At 37.9% G+C, this 17,872-nt stretch overlaps 1 protein-coding gene across 2 annotated transcripts in view; it reads right to left on the reverse strand.

Moving 5' to 3' along the window:
* Positions 1–3,303: 3,303 nt before the first annotated feature.
* The window catches only part of appl2 (adaptor protein, phosphotyrosine interaction, PH domain and leucine zipper containing 2), a 29,856-nt gene continuing 15,287 nt past the window's right edge, over positions 3,304–17,872 (reverse strand). The window contains exons 11-21 of one of the 2 annotated variants that reach the window (XM_084734805.1): positions 10,410–10,598; positions 10,269–10,311; positions 9,969–10,025; positions 8,860–8,954; positions 8,080–8,232; positions 7,824–7,876; positions 7,451–7,625; positions 5,555–5,591; positions 5,244–5,399; positions 5,093–5,140; positions 3,304–4,057 (exon numbers count right to left, since the gene is read on the reverse strand). In XM_084734805.1, the coding sequence (XP_084590931.1) occupies positions 3,926–4,057; positions 5,093–5,140; positions 5,244–5,399; positions 5,555–5,591; positions 7,451–7,625; positions 7,824–7,876; positions 8,080–8,232; positions 8,860–8,954; positions 9,969–10,025; positions 10,269–10,311; positions 10,410–10,598 (1,138 nt within the window). In that variant the 3' untranslated portion in view covers positions 3,304–3,925. Of the gene's footprint in view, positions 4,058–5,092; positions 5,141–5,243; positions 5,488–5,554; positions 5,592–7,450; positions 7,626–7,823; positions 7,877–8,079; positions 8,233–8,859; positions 8,955–9,968; positions 10,026–10,268; positions 10,312–10,409; positions 10,599–17,872 lie in introns of those variants that run through there. The other variant, XM_084734804.1, reaches the window with a different exon arrangement.

Raw genomic sequence — 17,872 nt, forward strand, 5'->3', positions numbered from 1 at the left:
GCCTGTAGAATTACTTTGTTGGTCAAAACCAACACTTAGCACTAAGTGATGAAAATGCCTATCTTACATGCCACCTGGCTACCCCACAGCAGAGACTACAAATCCAAGCTGAAAAAAATCTGTCCAGCTGCACAGAGTTATTGCTTCAACTGACTACATTCACCATCAAGAGTGACAGGACATCCACAAGAAAAGTGTCCAATTTCCCCTTTCATATCAAGGCCACAGCAGTCGGGTAACTTTGCATGAAGACTGAAAAAAGCCTGGCACTGTCAAGTGGTAACAAAATCCGCCTACCAGCATCTCTAAAGCTGAAGTTACATGAGTTATCTCCTTTGTTCAAAAACACACAAGAACCTGAGGGTAAAAATGACCTTTGACTGGGGGGGGGGGTTATATGTCAAACTATTTCTTTGCTCTGAGCAGTTCCCAGGCATTCAGCAGAGACTCCAGGTAGTTATTGATTGTAGCCAGGAAATATACCATCTATGAAACAATAAATTGTTCTTTTTACAATTTGTTTTTGTATGGATAAAATAAAACGATATATAAAGAGTAAACAATTGAACATAGACAATGCAAAACCTTCCACCTGTATCACTCTGTAAACCCCTCCCACCGAACCCACACAGTGAGGCTCGCCAAGACCTCTGCAACTCTCAAATACGTGCCTCCAGCGCTTTGCAGCCCCAGGGCAGAACACCCCAGGCTTCAGAGGCAGCTGTGACACTGTCTAACAGCAGAATAAGAGGCTTGTTCACTCCACGGACACAACACTGTCCCCCTTCAAAAGTTATTCCCTACTGTTTGCCATAATGCATCTTTACCAGTCGTCAATACGAACGCCATGGCATCGATCAACTGGCCAAAGTCTCACATTAAGAGGCTGAAAGCGGAGTCAAGAGGGTGTGCAGAAGTCTAGTTTTGTCTCAGACCACTTGAATCAAATTATGATGATGTTACTATGGAATTTCTTCCCTAATGACACCAAAAATAAATGTCCTACCAGCGCTTTAATTAATGATATTTAGACCACTTGACAGAGCCAGGCTAGCAGTTTCCCCGTTTCCTAACTGTCTGCTGGCTGTAGCTTCATAATTGACAGATGTCATCTAACATAAGTCTTCACCCAGCAGCGAATGAGCATCTTTCCCCAGTGTCAAACTATTTCGTTAATTCCTTTGATTACAATGAGTACGGTCACGAGCAATCAAACATAATCATAACTAATTATTTCACCAGAAGAGCGGGCAGTCCTAAATGAAACATCCACACTTTATCCTTGTTTAACACGTTTCTGCCAAGAGCTCTGATGTAGAGTAGAAAAAGCAAGCAGACAAGCAAACACACCGCTCATCACAATGTACCTTTCACGATCAACGTCGAGTCAGTGGTTTTGACCTTGTCTGTATTACACAGTACCAAACATGTCACATTCACACAGTGCACCATGGGCTTCCAATGTCCATTGAGATTAGTGTTACAGCTCAAATTGGCTGAAATGGAACTAAACTGCAGTGGGATCCAGAGCGGAGGCAGAATTTCACAGATCAATATGCTTTAGTCTCCGTTTTTCTGACCTGATTAGTATTCATATAATACCCCACTGGTTTGCCTACATGCGTTACCATAACATTTCAGTGATTATTTTTTGTCTTACAGCTTGGTACTCAATTTAGAGGTTTTCATCTTCTGCAAAGGGACTGAGAAAGAACAATATTATTTAATCATGCACCTCAGTTGTAGTGTATTGAATCTGAAAGCTTTTTATGCAGCCAACTCTGATTAAACATCATATAGACACTCTGACGGCTCATATTTACACAGGCTTTCAAAAAATGGAATGCAAAATACAAATGCCAATTCCAAAAAAGTTGGTATGTTATGTAAATGTATAAAAACCAAATACAATGACTTAAATACTTTTCGATAAGAAAAGACAAGATATTTAATATTCAAATTGCAAACGCTGTTTCTCAACCCAGAACTGCAAGGAATTCATCATTGAATCATTAAAAGATTCAAAGAATCTGAAAAAAAATTCTGCACGTAAGAGGACAGGCCAAGAACCAACATTTAATGCCTGTGGCCTTTGACACCTCAGGCGGCACTGCATTAAAAACCACATAGTTGTATAAAGGATACTACATGTCCTCAGGAAACTGTTGTCATTAAACAGTTTGTCGCTGCATCTACAAATGCAAGTTAAGACTTAAGACCATGCAAAATGAAAGCCATATATCAACAACATCCAGAAACACTGCAGACTTCTCTGGGCCCCAAGCTCATCTGAGATGGACTAATGCAATGTGGTGTGCTGTGGTCTTTTTGTGGTTTTTTTCAGACGCCACAGGCGTTGTGACCCCACCAGCACTATCTCAAAAAGCCAACATCTGTGATGGGATGGAGGTGTGTTAGTGCCCATGACATCAAGGGGTAACTGTCACATCTGTGAAGGCCCCATTAATGCTGAGAGGTACAGGTTTTGGAGCAACATATGCTGCCAACTGGACAGCCTCTTTTTCAGAAATGCCCCTGCCTATTTTTAGCAAGACAATGCCAAGACACATCGTGCACACGTTACAACACCATGGTTTCATAGTAAGAGTTCAGGTACTAAACTGACCTGCCTGCAGTCCAGACCTGTCTGCCATTTAAAATGTTTGGTGCATTATGAAGCAAACAATATGACAAAAGAGACCCTGGACTGTTGAGCACCTGAAGTCATATATCAAGCAAGAATGAGAGAGAATTTCACCTTCAGAACTTAAACAATTAGTGTCTTCAGATACCAAACACTTCATGTTGTTAAAAGAAAACATGATGTGCCACAGGAGTAAACATGGCCCTGTCCCAACTTTTTTGGAAAATGTTGCAGGCATTGAATTCAGATTGAGTGTATATTTATAAAAAACAATAAAAGGAATCAGTTTGAATATTAAATATCTTGTCTTGTAGTTAAAATTTTTTTGCAAATCATTGCATTCAGTTTTCTTTACATTTTATACAATGTCCAAATATTTTTGGAGTTGGGGTTTCTACTTAAGACTATTTGAGCTGCTCAAGGAGGACCTCGCGTACAGGGCGGATCATTTTAAAACCTGCTTTGCGCAGGTACTGTAGTGCAATGTAAAATCAATTCAGTTTAGCAGGAATGCTTAAGATAGTCAGGATGCCATGTCTGTGTAACATCATGTGGTGTCACTCATGCCAGTTATGTCCACTGCTTCAAGACAATGCAACAGTCACTGCTCTGCAGATAAAAGGAGGGAGATGATTTTAAGTCCTTCATTGTCTTCAAAGTCTAGAATCCTGATTAGTGCATTCTGTAGCAATCAAATGTTAAACCTCGGAAGTGCAAGAACTTTTTGTACACGAACAAACAAGAAATAAACACAAAGTAGTTGCATAAGAGCCTTACATACAAGTTAAAACAACGTAAAGGAACAAACTCTCCAAACCGACTCCAAACTATGTAAACCTAAAGTGAAGCAGATGATTCACCACCTTCTGTTAGAGGCCTGGGGATATTAGAAAACAATGAAACACAATCAATACCTACGTATATAGTGTCCCTTTTGATGTAAGTACCACCGACAGTTGTGTAAAAACAATTCCAAATCCAAAGACCCATGCTACAGTCTGACCGCAGAAAAGCAGATCTAATGGAGCGCCCATGAGACGTGCTTTTTGGTCCCCCTGTTAAAGTCTCCTGCTTTCATGACAAAACTGGAGATTTAGTAACACAGGGTGAATAGAAGCGAACTACACTCTCTAATATGGGTGTTACAGTACCAGAGTCAGGGCTGGGGGGGGTTCATGATGATGCCTTCATCCAGAGAAAGCCTTCTCTCCTGGGCAAAAGTCGAACCGTGGCCCTGGTCTTGGTTATTTTCTTTTTCTTTTTTTTTTGTCCTAACAGGGACTAGGCCTCAGATTCCAGGTCTTCTTGTCCTGCTCCGTCGCTCGAGTCGCCCGTCTCAGGTTCCAGCAGCAGGAATTTGCCATCATTGGTTAGAGGCATGTTCTTCATCAGCTGGGCCAAGGCCTCCGGGTCCTTATAAAAAAAAACCAAAGTCCAGCTGAGTAAGAATTTAGTTTATTTTTTGATTATCAAAACTGGTCAACATTTTTAACAAACCCCCTCTTGTCATCATGTTCCTATTTATCTTTATTAATATCGCCACTTTGTAGAGATTTTAGTTTTCACTTTGAATCTTTTTCTGTTGTTCAGCCACTGAAAAAGCTACTTTTGATTCAATGTTGTGGAAATACAAAGCCTAGAAAAAAAATCTTTGTTTATAAAGCATATCAGAGCTGAAACGATTATTTCATTAATGATTATGAACTATTTTGATAACTGATTTGAGTCAACAATGAACTGATGGCCAGTTTAATGTGAATGTTTTCTGCTTTCTTTACTCCTCTATGACAGTAAACTTAATATTTCTGGGCTATAGACAAAAGAAGGTTGCAGGTTGCAATAAAATGAGCTCTGAAAAATACAAATAAAGACATGCAAGACTCTAGAGAACATTAAAAAAAACCTAGCAGAAAGAATTTTAGAGAGGAGGAAAAATAAATCATATATAAATGCCAAGTACTGTGGATGAGGTAAAATATATGAAAAGTTTCTTGATGAAACCTTGAAAAGCTGAGTTTTAAGTTTTTTTTCATAAAGGTTATCTACAGGGAGACTGATAAGATGTAGTATTGTGTTTAAATAGGCACTGTATGTTTACAAAGAAACATTTGAGTTCATTTGCAATAAAAAACAGATAATCACCATTCTTGGGAACTGCACATAAAAACATGATTTCAGAAAATAAATAAAAAAGGAGATCTCTTTTTTCACGGATGAATCCCTTGAATTAAGTGGCATCAGTGACTGTTTAACAGAAAAGGTAATAAATTTCCCTCCTATGGGAGGGCTACACCATGAGAGGCTATCATCTTCCTTTGCCAATAAAACAGCCAGTTTATTTAACTAATTTTCTTGTTTATGCCTTTTAAAATCAATAACTAAATCTATTAATGGGTTTTGACTTTAAATGCAATAACTGCCTTCTAGACGCTTCCTTGATGATGATACCTTTTTAGCTTCTGTAATGTCCTTTGCCAAGCTGATGGTGTAACATATCTGTGAACGAAGACAAAAAGATAAACTTGAGTATACGTTTGTCTATCAGTTGAGATGTTTCTCCTCCTTGGGAAAAAAAACTGTCAGTGATCGGTGTATTGACCTTTTCGCCCTCTGTGTTGCTTTCAAAGACGAAGGCGCTGAACGAAGGCTCTCCCTCCTCGTCTCCATCACTCCAGTCTCTGGCCTCGACCACGAATCCCATCAGCCTCCCGTTCTCTTGGTGGGCTGCAAACTGGCACACCTCTCCAAGCTGGAACTAGGAATGAGGAGTGTTGAGGGAAGAAAAAGATTTTCAAAAATGTGATAGGAGGTGAACTACAGTCAACATGACTGAACCGCTTAACCTGTCAATAATTACAAAGAGAAAAAAAACATTGTGTAAATATTGACTTGATCTTTTGTCAAACTTACGCTTATTCTTGTAACTTGAGTCTGAGGGTCAATCAACCTATTGTGAAGACAAAATAAAAGACTTTTACAAGAAAATGAAAACAGTGCTGGCATACCTCAGCTTTGTTTTTGTGAGGGAGCTCTCGTCTCTTTTCTGATAGTCGTGAGCTATACAAGACTTAGACAAGGTGAAAACTCTTATAAATGTGAAAAAAAACATGTTTTCATTGTCCACAAGGTTCTTGCTTTAAGGTCTTTTCTTTTTGTTGCCTTCAGGCAGTCATGTACAGCACTGCTGGCAACGTTTAAAAAGGCTGTTAAGTGCAAAAAAAAAAATCTTACTCGAGACGCGGACACTCAGTATTAATACTGGTATAAACTGAATTTTAGAGGTCAGGCTTTCACAATACAAAGACATGAAACTAGATACAAGTTAGATAAACTGTAATACTGTGAACAAGATGTGCTTTTTGCAAGCAACCACCCACCCTGTCGAAGAATATATGAACTGCTGGAACTGTTTACAAATCACATGATGATTTTACCTACAGCTAACCACTGCTCTGGGTCATTCAGCTGAAGTCACTTCTCTGCTTCTTCAAACTTGGTGTCATCCTGAAAAATCGTCCTGAACCGATTGTGTTACGGCAGTGAAACTGACCAAATTCTCTTCTCTTTCTCAGTGTGAGGTGTTTATCTTTTTCTTCTTCCTTTTATAAGTAAAAGGAGCCCCAGGTCATGTTTTCACTCGATGTTGATTACATATTTATTGCCGTGGGAAGATTTCTTTTTAGAAGATTAATAATTTTTTGGCAAAATTGTGTCGCACTTCGTTTGCATTGTTAGACACGTTGAAATTTTGCCTCTGAATTATTCACAGTTTCATGTCACTGTTAGTGTGTAAAGACCTTTAATAAGACAATTTGTAAGACGTTTAAATATAATGTTTCCCTGTTGCGTTAAACAGTGTGATAGTCTGGTTTGGACCTTGATCGCAGCTGTACATTCCTGATCTCCTGTAGCCTCCAACAGAGTTTTAATATAGTTAATTGACGTTATAGACAGATTTTAACCACAAATTAAATTCATTTCTCACTTGTAGCAGGAAAATTATAAGGCTGTGCAGCAGACAAGTCAAAATTATTGTAAGATTATATCATTATTAATATTACAACAACAACAGGATAGCAGTTTCTCCACAGGGCAAGAAGACCAACAAGACTGCAGAGAAAACACCAACAGCACTATGAAGATTAGGGATGCAGGATATTATGGGCACATCATCAGTATCAGCTGATAAAGGCAACAAAATGAAATATCTTATCCGCCCAGAACGAACACTTCTGTCGATATGACAGGCCAATAACGTGACACTTCAATTATGCGCATGTGACGCCAGTGGAGGTTATTTGGAGTGTCCGAAACAACAGTAACAGAAGTTGCAATGATTGCTCAGCATCAGTCATGCAAGGAGGAGCCAAATCACATTCCTTCAACTCTACAAACTTAATTGCCCATTGTAAGATCCATAATCCCTATCATTACAATGACACTGTGAACAACGAAGAGAAATAGGTACCGGTGAAAAGAAACCGTGTCAGCAGTAGTTTTCTATTGTTTACTTTTTAAAAGGAAGTGTATTGACAAAGCAAAAATAATAGGTTGTGTCTGACGTGCAGACACTTGATTTTCTCTGCAGTCAGGTGGAAAACAAATGTGCGTATATCGGTATCAGCAATCGGCCAAAATCAGTTGGAAAATATCAGCCAAGAGACAGATCCTGTTAAACTATAGGCCACATTCAAACATCTGCACTCTTGTCAGAAAAATAATAAAAGCATTCATTTGTATTTTCTGTATCAGTGTCGTGAGAAGTGGTATTCATGTAGCAGTTGACAAATATGTGATAATTCCTACCTGAGGTTACTGCTGGTGACCATGAGGTGGGACTCTGTGGTCCTGAAGATGTTGTGGATGGCTCGGGCAGCCAGCACCTGCCTCATGGCCTCATAGATGACCTCCTGGTTGTTGCCACAGCGCACCGCCATGGAGCCCAGGAAGCGCACGGCGAAAACTTGTTGCAGGAGGGAGTCTGCAGAAACATGCGAACATCACACAAACATGTCAGCGTCATAAACGCTCAGGGACGGTAAACAACCCAGGAACACTCGTGGGTGAGTGAACTCAAGGGACAATAACGCACACACAACAAGGTTACTCTGAGCTCAAACAGTGCTCAGCAGACAGAAAGTGGACCATTAAGTTGCATTTAGAAGAGGAAACAGGTTACCGTCACTTTCTATTGAACAGTCATCGTCCGTCTCCCCAAATGGATTTGTGCGTCTGTCAGGAAGGGAGCACACACACCAGCAAAAAAAACAATTAAACCTCTGCATTGAGTCATTATGAAGCGTTCAGCTTCATGTAATAACCACTATGAGGCCAACTTTCAGGAAATTAGCGTGACCACCCTCCAGTATCTCTTTCCTGCCCGTCTGTAGCAAACATACACCCACACAAACTTCCTGCCTCGGTTGTCCACTCACCTCCCCCCAGCCCTGTTCTGGTCCTGAAACTCAGAGGCCGGCAGCATGATGTCAAACTGAATGGGTGTCCCTGGGGCTATCAGGTCCTCTGGTTCCGGAGCAGCTCCTGTCTTCTGGGAACCACCGGCAGTATGTATGCCTCCTGGCTTCGCTCTGCAGGAATGAGACACACAGAATGAAGATGTATTATAAAGAAGGAAACCCCACTACTTAAAGGACATGTTTGCATTTTCATCTTAAAAAAGGATGGTTTATTTATTCCCACAGAAACTAAAAAAAACACAAACATAAAAAATACTTTGATGCAGAAGAATCACACCTCAAAAGGTGAGTTTTCTTTTTAAATATAATGGAGCTTGTGGGACTCAGAGTGTTAAAAAAAATACATTTAAAAAACTCAAAAGCAACTTCTCTTTCCAGAAATCATAACCCCCTATTACTCAAGATAATCCACAAACTTTGTTTTGACCAATTTGATTTGGAACACCTTTGTTTCTGTGGTAGGAAGAAAGTAGTTCCCACATAAATCAAGCTGGACCTTCAGTATAAGGGTGATAGCTAACATTAAACACTAAATACTACATGTGACGTTTCTCTATGTCAGGTTGGTACGAAGCTAATGAAGTGGACATACCAACGTGTGCTGCTTACATTGGATGGTGCATCTTAGTCCTTAGTTTTGAAAATTTTAAGCCACTATAAGATATTCAACAGAAACTTCAGCAGAGGATGCAGTATGCAGTGTTATGAATAAACCCTCACACAAGCAGCATGTCTGACCTGTCAGGGTTGGGCGAGCCTTCTGGTCTCTTCTCAAAGCTGGTGATGGGGGTGACAGCCTGGATGGCGGTTTGGTTCAGTCGGATGGCCACAGCCTAACAAAAACAAACGGGAACGCTGCATTATTTCTGTACCAGCAAGTCAGTCGATTATAAAACCAGAACAATGGGTACATGTTTCTAAACATTGCACAAATACACATGCTAGTCTCAGATGACAAGTATGTGATCTACAGTCATGTGACACAACATGATTATTATCTAAGATCTTTCATCATTATTTACTCTATGGAAAACTACCAAAAGACACTGGAACAATGCCATTACATTTTATGTCTTTTAAACAGAGAAAGTGAGAAAGTCCCTCACATTCTGTGTAACTCATTAACCAGTTTAAACCCTCCATTATTAATTTTGTGCCTAAAATGTTAATTGTTTTGCTAATTGTGATGTCATTTCTTGGTGCACATTTAAAAATTAAAGGCGCCAACATGTCCACAGAATCTTTTAGATAATGATTGAAATAACCCAGTGCCAAGTTGTATCGAAACTTCTCCAGTCAAACTATACCTGCTTTCATGCCTTTTGGTCAATCATAGAAAACAATTACTATTTATATGGTTTTGCTCACAGACAATCACCGCAAGCGTTCTTCATAAAGAAGAACCTTCGAAAATAGGTATCGAATAAAGTACTCCATTAGTATTGGTATCACTTTAACAGTACTGGTATTGTATTTTTTAAAAAGATACCTAACCCTACTTGTTACCATGATTTGTACTGCGTGAAACAACTGTAATGTAATGATGTTGTTACAAGTGTTCAACATGATGGTGTGAAAAACAGAAGCCTTTCCGCTGCAGAAAGAATGAATGTTCTAATTATTGTGTTTTTTATTTTAAATCAGTTTAAACAATCTCCAGGTCTGTTTCCATCAAACAACAAATAGCTCTCACTACCTGATCAAATAACATGGGTTATGTTCTAAATACCAAGATCAATGAAATACTTCTGACAAAGGAGTTGGAGGTTCATCTAATTCTTAGATATTTAGTTTAGTTAAGGTGTTTTTTTTAATTTGGATCGTCTGTGTGTGGGAGTGTGCTTTACCTCTGGGTTGTCAGTCAGGTAGATCTGTCTGGAGATGTTGTTCACAGTGCAAATCCACTGAGAGAGAAACACAGAGATCCACATTAGGATTTCCTCAAGACGCCTGAAATCACTTGACTGATACCAGCTGTGACAGGCCAGTCAGATGTGTCCAAGCACAAAACCAAATATGAAAAGCAGACAAATGAGTCTCGACAGCTCCTTCATTGTTCTCTGATGGATACTTGTAGCAGCAGGTAACTTTGGGGTGAAGAGGTAAATCAATAAAGAAGATCAAACAACTGGCTCTTTCAAACTTACTTCTTCATATTCCCTTTTGCTCTCAGCTTGTAGAATCATTGATCTGGAGGAATAAAAGAGAACGGAGAGAATTCAATCAAACACATCCGATATCTCATATGTGTTTGCATATTATTCTCACATGCAGACAAGCGTACACACGTTTTGCCTGAGGGGGACGTTATCTGGAAACAGTAGCGTCTGTCCTCGCACTCCACAGCCATGACGGAACTGTTGTCCAGGTCCAGGACCATGCCGCCCGCCACTGCCCCACGCGGCTGACACATGAGGTTCCCTCCCTGGGTGAAGAAGTAGAGTCGGTCCCAGGCTGTGGTCACCAGGCCTGTTTTACTGGAGTGCAAGAAAGAAGGGGGCAGGGGGAGTGGATAAAGGTCAGCACTAAAGAATGAGATTTTGAAAAACATACTAATAGCTTTTGCTGCCACAAGTGCCATGATGGAAGGTTTAATGAGTGACGAGTAAGAAGGTCAAGGATTTACGGCTGCATGTGACGGAAATTCCAAGCTCAAGCTCACATCTGGCTTACAAATGAGTTCAGCAAGTATAAAGATACGCAGTAAGTATTTTTTAAAAGCTCTTCCCCGATTTCAAGTTTAGTTATCAGTCAGGTCTTGTACTGAAATAAAATTATCCATCAGTTCTCCATAAATACTATACTTGCAAAATATTTTCTGAATCCATTTGAGTGTTTCTTCAAAGAGCCATTCTATTTTAAAATAAGATGGTACTTTTCATTAATCCTATCTTTGTTTATCAGTAATAATGGTAATAACTGGAACTGTCATATGCTGGCATCATGTGTAGTTGTCTGGCAGATGAAAATTTACACAGCAAAAATTACTTATTTCATACATACATACATACATACATGACCATGCTCTGGTGTTTTCATACATACATACATACATACATGGCCATGCTCCAGTATTTTTATACATACATACATACATACATACATACATACATGGACATGCTCTGGTGTTTTCATACATACATACATACATACATACATACATACTTTCATACATGGCCATGCTCCGGTGTTTTCATACATACCTACATACATACATACTTTCATACATGGCCATGCTCCGGTGTTTTCATACATACATACATACATACATACTTTCATACATGGCCATGCTCCGGTGTTTTCATACATACATACATACATACATACTTTCATACATGGCCATGCTCCGGTGTTTTCATACATACATACATACATACATACATACTTTCATACATGGCCATGCTCCGGTGTTTTCATACATACATACATACATACATACATACATACTTTCATACATGGCCATGCTCCGGTGTTTTCATACATACATACATACATACATACATACATACATACTTTCATACATGGCCATGCTCCGGTGTTCTCATACATACATACATACATACATACATACATACTTTCATACATGGCCATGCTCCGGTGTTTTCATACATACGTACATACATACATACATACATACATACATACATACATACTTTCATACATGGCCATGCTCCGGTGTTTTCATACATACATACATACATACATACATACATACATACATACATACATACTTTCATACATGGCCATGCTCCGGTGTTTTCATACATACATACATACATACATACATACATACATACATACATACATACATACATACATACATACTTTCATACATGGCCATGCTCCGGTGTTTTCATACATACATCGAACATACATACTTTCATACATGGCCATGCTCCGTTGTTTTCATACATACATACATACATGCATACTTTCATACATGGCCATGCTCCGGTGTTTTCATACATACATACATACATACTTTCATACATGGCCATGCTGCGGTGTTTTCATACATACATACATACAAACATACTTTCATACATGGCCATGCTCCGGTCTTTTCACTCATACATATATACATACATACATACATACTTTCATACATGGCCATGCTCCGGTGTTTTCATACAAACATACATACATACATACGTACATACATACTTTCATACATGGCCATGCTCCGGTGTTTTCATACATACATACATACTTTCATACATGGCCATGCTCCGGTGTTTTCATACATACATACATACATACATACATACATACATACATACATACATACATACTTTCATACATGGCCATGCTCCGGTGTTTTCATACATACATACATACATACATACATACATACATACATACTTTCATACATGGCCATGCTCCGGTGTTTTCATACATACATACATACATACATACATACATACTTTCATACATGGCCATGCTCCGGTGTTTTCATACATACATACATACATACATACATACATACTTTCATACATGGCCATGCTCTGGTGTTTTCATACATACATAAATACATACATACATACATACTTTCATGCATGGCCATGCTCTGGTGTTTTCATACATACATACATACATACATACATACTTTCATACATGGCCATGCTCCGGTGTTTTCATACATACATACATACATACATACATACATACATACATACATACTTTCATACATGGCCATGCTCCGGTGTTTTCATACATACATACATACATGCATACATACATACATACATACATACATACATACTTTCATACATGGCCATGCTCCGGTGTTTTCATACATACATACATACATACTTTCATACATGGCCATGCTCCGGTGTTTTCATACATACATACATACATACATACATACATACATACATACATACATACTTTCATACATGGCCATGCTCCGGTGTTTTCATACATACATACATACATACATACATACTTTCATACATGGCCATGCTCCGGTGTTTTCATACATACAAACATACATACATACATAGTTTCATACATGGCCATGCTCCGGTGTTTTCATACATACATACATACATACATACATACTTTCATACATGGCCATGCTCCGGTGTTTTCATACATACATACATACATACATACATACTTTCATACATGGCCATACTCCGGTGTTTTCATACATACATACATACATACATACTTTCATACATGGCCATGCTCCGGTGTTTTCATACATACGTACATACTTTCATACATGGCCATGCTCCGGTGTTTTCATACATACATACATACATACATACTTTCATACATGGCCATGCTCCGGTGTTTTCATACATACATACATACATACTTTCATACATGGCCATGCTCCGATGTTTTCATACATACATACATACATACATACATACATACATACATACTTTCATACATGGCCATGCTCCGGTGTTTTCATACATACATACATACATACATACATACATACTTTCATACATGGCCATGCTCCGGTGTTTTCATACATACATACATACATACATACATACATACATACATACATACATACATACATACTTTTATACATGGCCATGCTCCGATGTTTTCATACATACATACATACATACATACATACATACATACTTTCATACATGGCCATGCTCCGGTGTTTTCATACATACATACATACATACATACATACATACTTTCATACCTGGCCATGCTCCGGTGTTTTCATACATACATACATACATACATACATAAATACATACTTTCATACATGGCCATGCTCCGGTGTTTGCATACATACATACATACATACATACTTTCATACATGGCCATGCTCCGGTGTTTTCATACATACATACATACATACATACTTTCATACATGGCCATGCTCCGGTGTTTTCATACATACATACATACATACATACATACATACATACATACATACTTTCATACATGGCCATGCTCCGGTGTTTTCATACATACATACATACATACATACATACATACATACATACATACATACATACTTTCATACATGGCCATGCTCCGGTGTTTTCATACATACATACATACATACTTTCATACATGGCCATGCTCCGGTGTTTTCATACATACATACATACATACATACATACATACATACATACATACTTTCATACATGGCCATGCTTCGGTGTTTTCATGCATACATACATACATACATACATACATACATACTTTCATACATGGCCATGCTCCGGTGTTTTCATACATACATACATACATACATACATACATACTTTCATACATGGCCATGCTCTGGTGTTTTCATACATACATACATACTTTCATACATGGCCATGCTCCGGTGTTTTCATACATACATACATACATACATACTTTCATACATGGCCATGCTCCGGTGTTTTCATACATACATACATACATACATACATACTTTCATACATGGCCATGCTCCGGTGTTTTCATACATACATACATACATACATACATACATACATACTTTCATACATGGCCATGCTCTGGTGTTTTCATACATACATAAATACATACATACATACATACTTTCATACATGGCCATGCTCCGGTGTTTTCATACATACATACATACATACATACATACATACATACATACATACATACTTTCATACATGGCCATGCTCTGGTGTTTTCATACATACATACATACATACATACATACATACATACATACATACATACATACTTTCAAACATGGCCATGCTCCAGTGTTTTCATACATACATACATACATGCATACATACATACATACATACATACATACATACATACATACTTTCATACATGGCCATGCTCCGGTGTTTTCATACATATATACATACATACTTTCATACATGGCCATGCTCCGGTGTTTTCATACATACATACATACATACATACATACATACATACATACTTTCATACATGGCCATGCTCCGGTGTTTTCATACATACATACATACATACATACATACTTTCATACATGGCCATGCTCCGGTGTTTTCATACATACATACATACATACATACATACTTTCATACATGGCCATGCTCCGGTGTTTTCATACATACATACATACATACATACATACTTTCATACATGGCCATGCTCCGGATTTTTCATACATACATACATACATACATACATACTTTCATACATGGCCATGCTCCGGTGTTTTCATACATACATACATACATACATACTTTCATACATGGCCATGCTCCGGTGTTTTCATACATACATACATACTTTCATACATGGCCATGCTCCGGTGTTTTCATACATACATACATACATACATACTTTCATACATGGCCATGCTCCGGTGTTTTCATACATACATACATACATACATACATACTTTCATACATGGCCATGCTCCGGATTTTTCATACATACATACATACATACATACATACATACTTTCATACATGGCCATGCTCCGGTGTTTTCATACATACATACATACATACATACTTTCATACATGGCCATGCTCCGGTGTTTTCATACATACATACATACTTTCATACATGGCCATGCTCCGGTGTTTTCATACATACATACATACATACATACTTTCATACATGGCCATGCTCCGGTGTTTTCATACATACATACATACATACATACATACATACTTTCATACATGGCCATGCTCCGGTGCTTTCATACATACATACATACATACATACATACATACATACATACATACATACTTTCATACATGGCCATGCTCCGGTGTTTTCATACATACATACATACATACATACATACATACATACATACATACTTTCATACATGGCCATGCTCCGGTGATTTCATACATACATACATACATACATACATACATACTTTTATACATGGCCATGCTCCGATGTTTTCATACATACATACATACATACATACATGGCCATGCTCCGGTGTTTTCATACATACATACATACATACATACATACATACATACTTTCATACATGGCCATGCTCCGGTGTTTTCATACATACATACATACATACATACATACATACTTTCATACATGGCCATGCTCCGGTGTTTTCATACATACATACATACATACATACATACTTTTATACATGGCCATGCTCCGGTGTTTTCATACATACATACATACTTACATACATACATACATACATACATACATACTTTTATACATGGCCATGCTCCGGTGTTTTCATACATACATACATACATACATACTTTCATACATGGCCATGCTCCGGTGTTTTCATTCATACATACATACATACATACATACATACATACATACATACATACTTTCATACATGGCCATGCTCCGGTGTTTTCATACATACATACATACATACATACATACTTTCATACATGGCCATGCTCCGGTGTTTTCATACATACATACATACATACATACATACATACATACATACATACATATTTTCATACATGGCCATGCTCCGGTGTTTTCATACATACATAGATACATACTTTCATACATGGCCATGCTCCGGTGTTTTCATACATACATACATACATACTTTCATACATGGCCATACTCCGGTGTTTTCATACATACATACATACATACATACTTTCATACATGGCCATGCTCCGGTGTTTTCATACATACATACATACATACATACATACATACATACTTTCATACATGGCCATGCTCCGGTGTTTTCATACATACATACATACATACATACATACATACATACATACATACATACATACATACTTTCATACATGGCCATGCTCCGGTGTTTTCATACATACATACATACATACTTTCATACATGGCCATGCTCCGGTGTTTTCATACATACATACATACATACATACGTACATACATACATACATACATACATACATACATACATACTTTCATACTTGGCCATGCTTCGGTGTTTTCATGCATACATACATACATACATACATACATACATACATACTTTCATACATGGCCACGCTCCGGTGTTTTCATACATACATACATACATACATACTTTCATACATGGCCATGCTCCGGTGTTTTCATACATACATACATACTTTCATACATGGCCATGCTCCGGTGTTTTCATACATACATACATACATACATACTTTCATACATGGCCATGCTCCGGTGTTTTCATACATACATACATACATACATACATACATACATACTTTCATAAATGGCCATGCTCCGGTGTTTTCATACATACATACATACATACATACATACATACATACATACTTTCATACATGGCCATGCTCCGGTGTTTTCATACATACATACATACATACATACATACATACTTTCATACATGGCCATGCTCCGGTGTTTTCATACATACATACGTACATACATACATACATACATACTTTTATACATGGCCATGCTCCGGTGTTTTCATACATACATACATACATACATACATACATACATACATACATACATACATACTTTCATACATGGCCATGCTCCGGTGTTTTCATACATACATACATACATACATACATACATACATACATACTTTCATACATGGCCATGCTCCGGTGTTTTCATACATACATACATACATACATACATACATACATACATACATACATACATACTTTCATACATGGCCATGCTCCGGTGTTTTCATACATACATACATACATACATACTTTTATACATGGCCATGCTCCGGTGTTTTCATACATACATATATACATACATACATACATACATACTTTTATACATGGCCATGCTCCGGTGTTTTCATACA

This window comes from Lutjanus erythropterus, chromosome 13 (genome assembly GCF_056507025.1).
Source record: "Lutjanus erythropterus isolate fLutEry1 chromosome 13, fLutEry1.hap2, whole genome shotgun sequence".
Lineage (NCBI taxonomy): Eukaryota > Metazoa > Chordata > Actinopteri > Lutjaniformes > Lutjanidae > Lutjanus > Lutjanus erythropterus.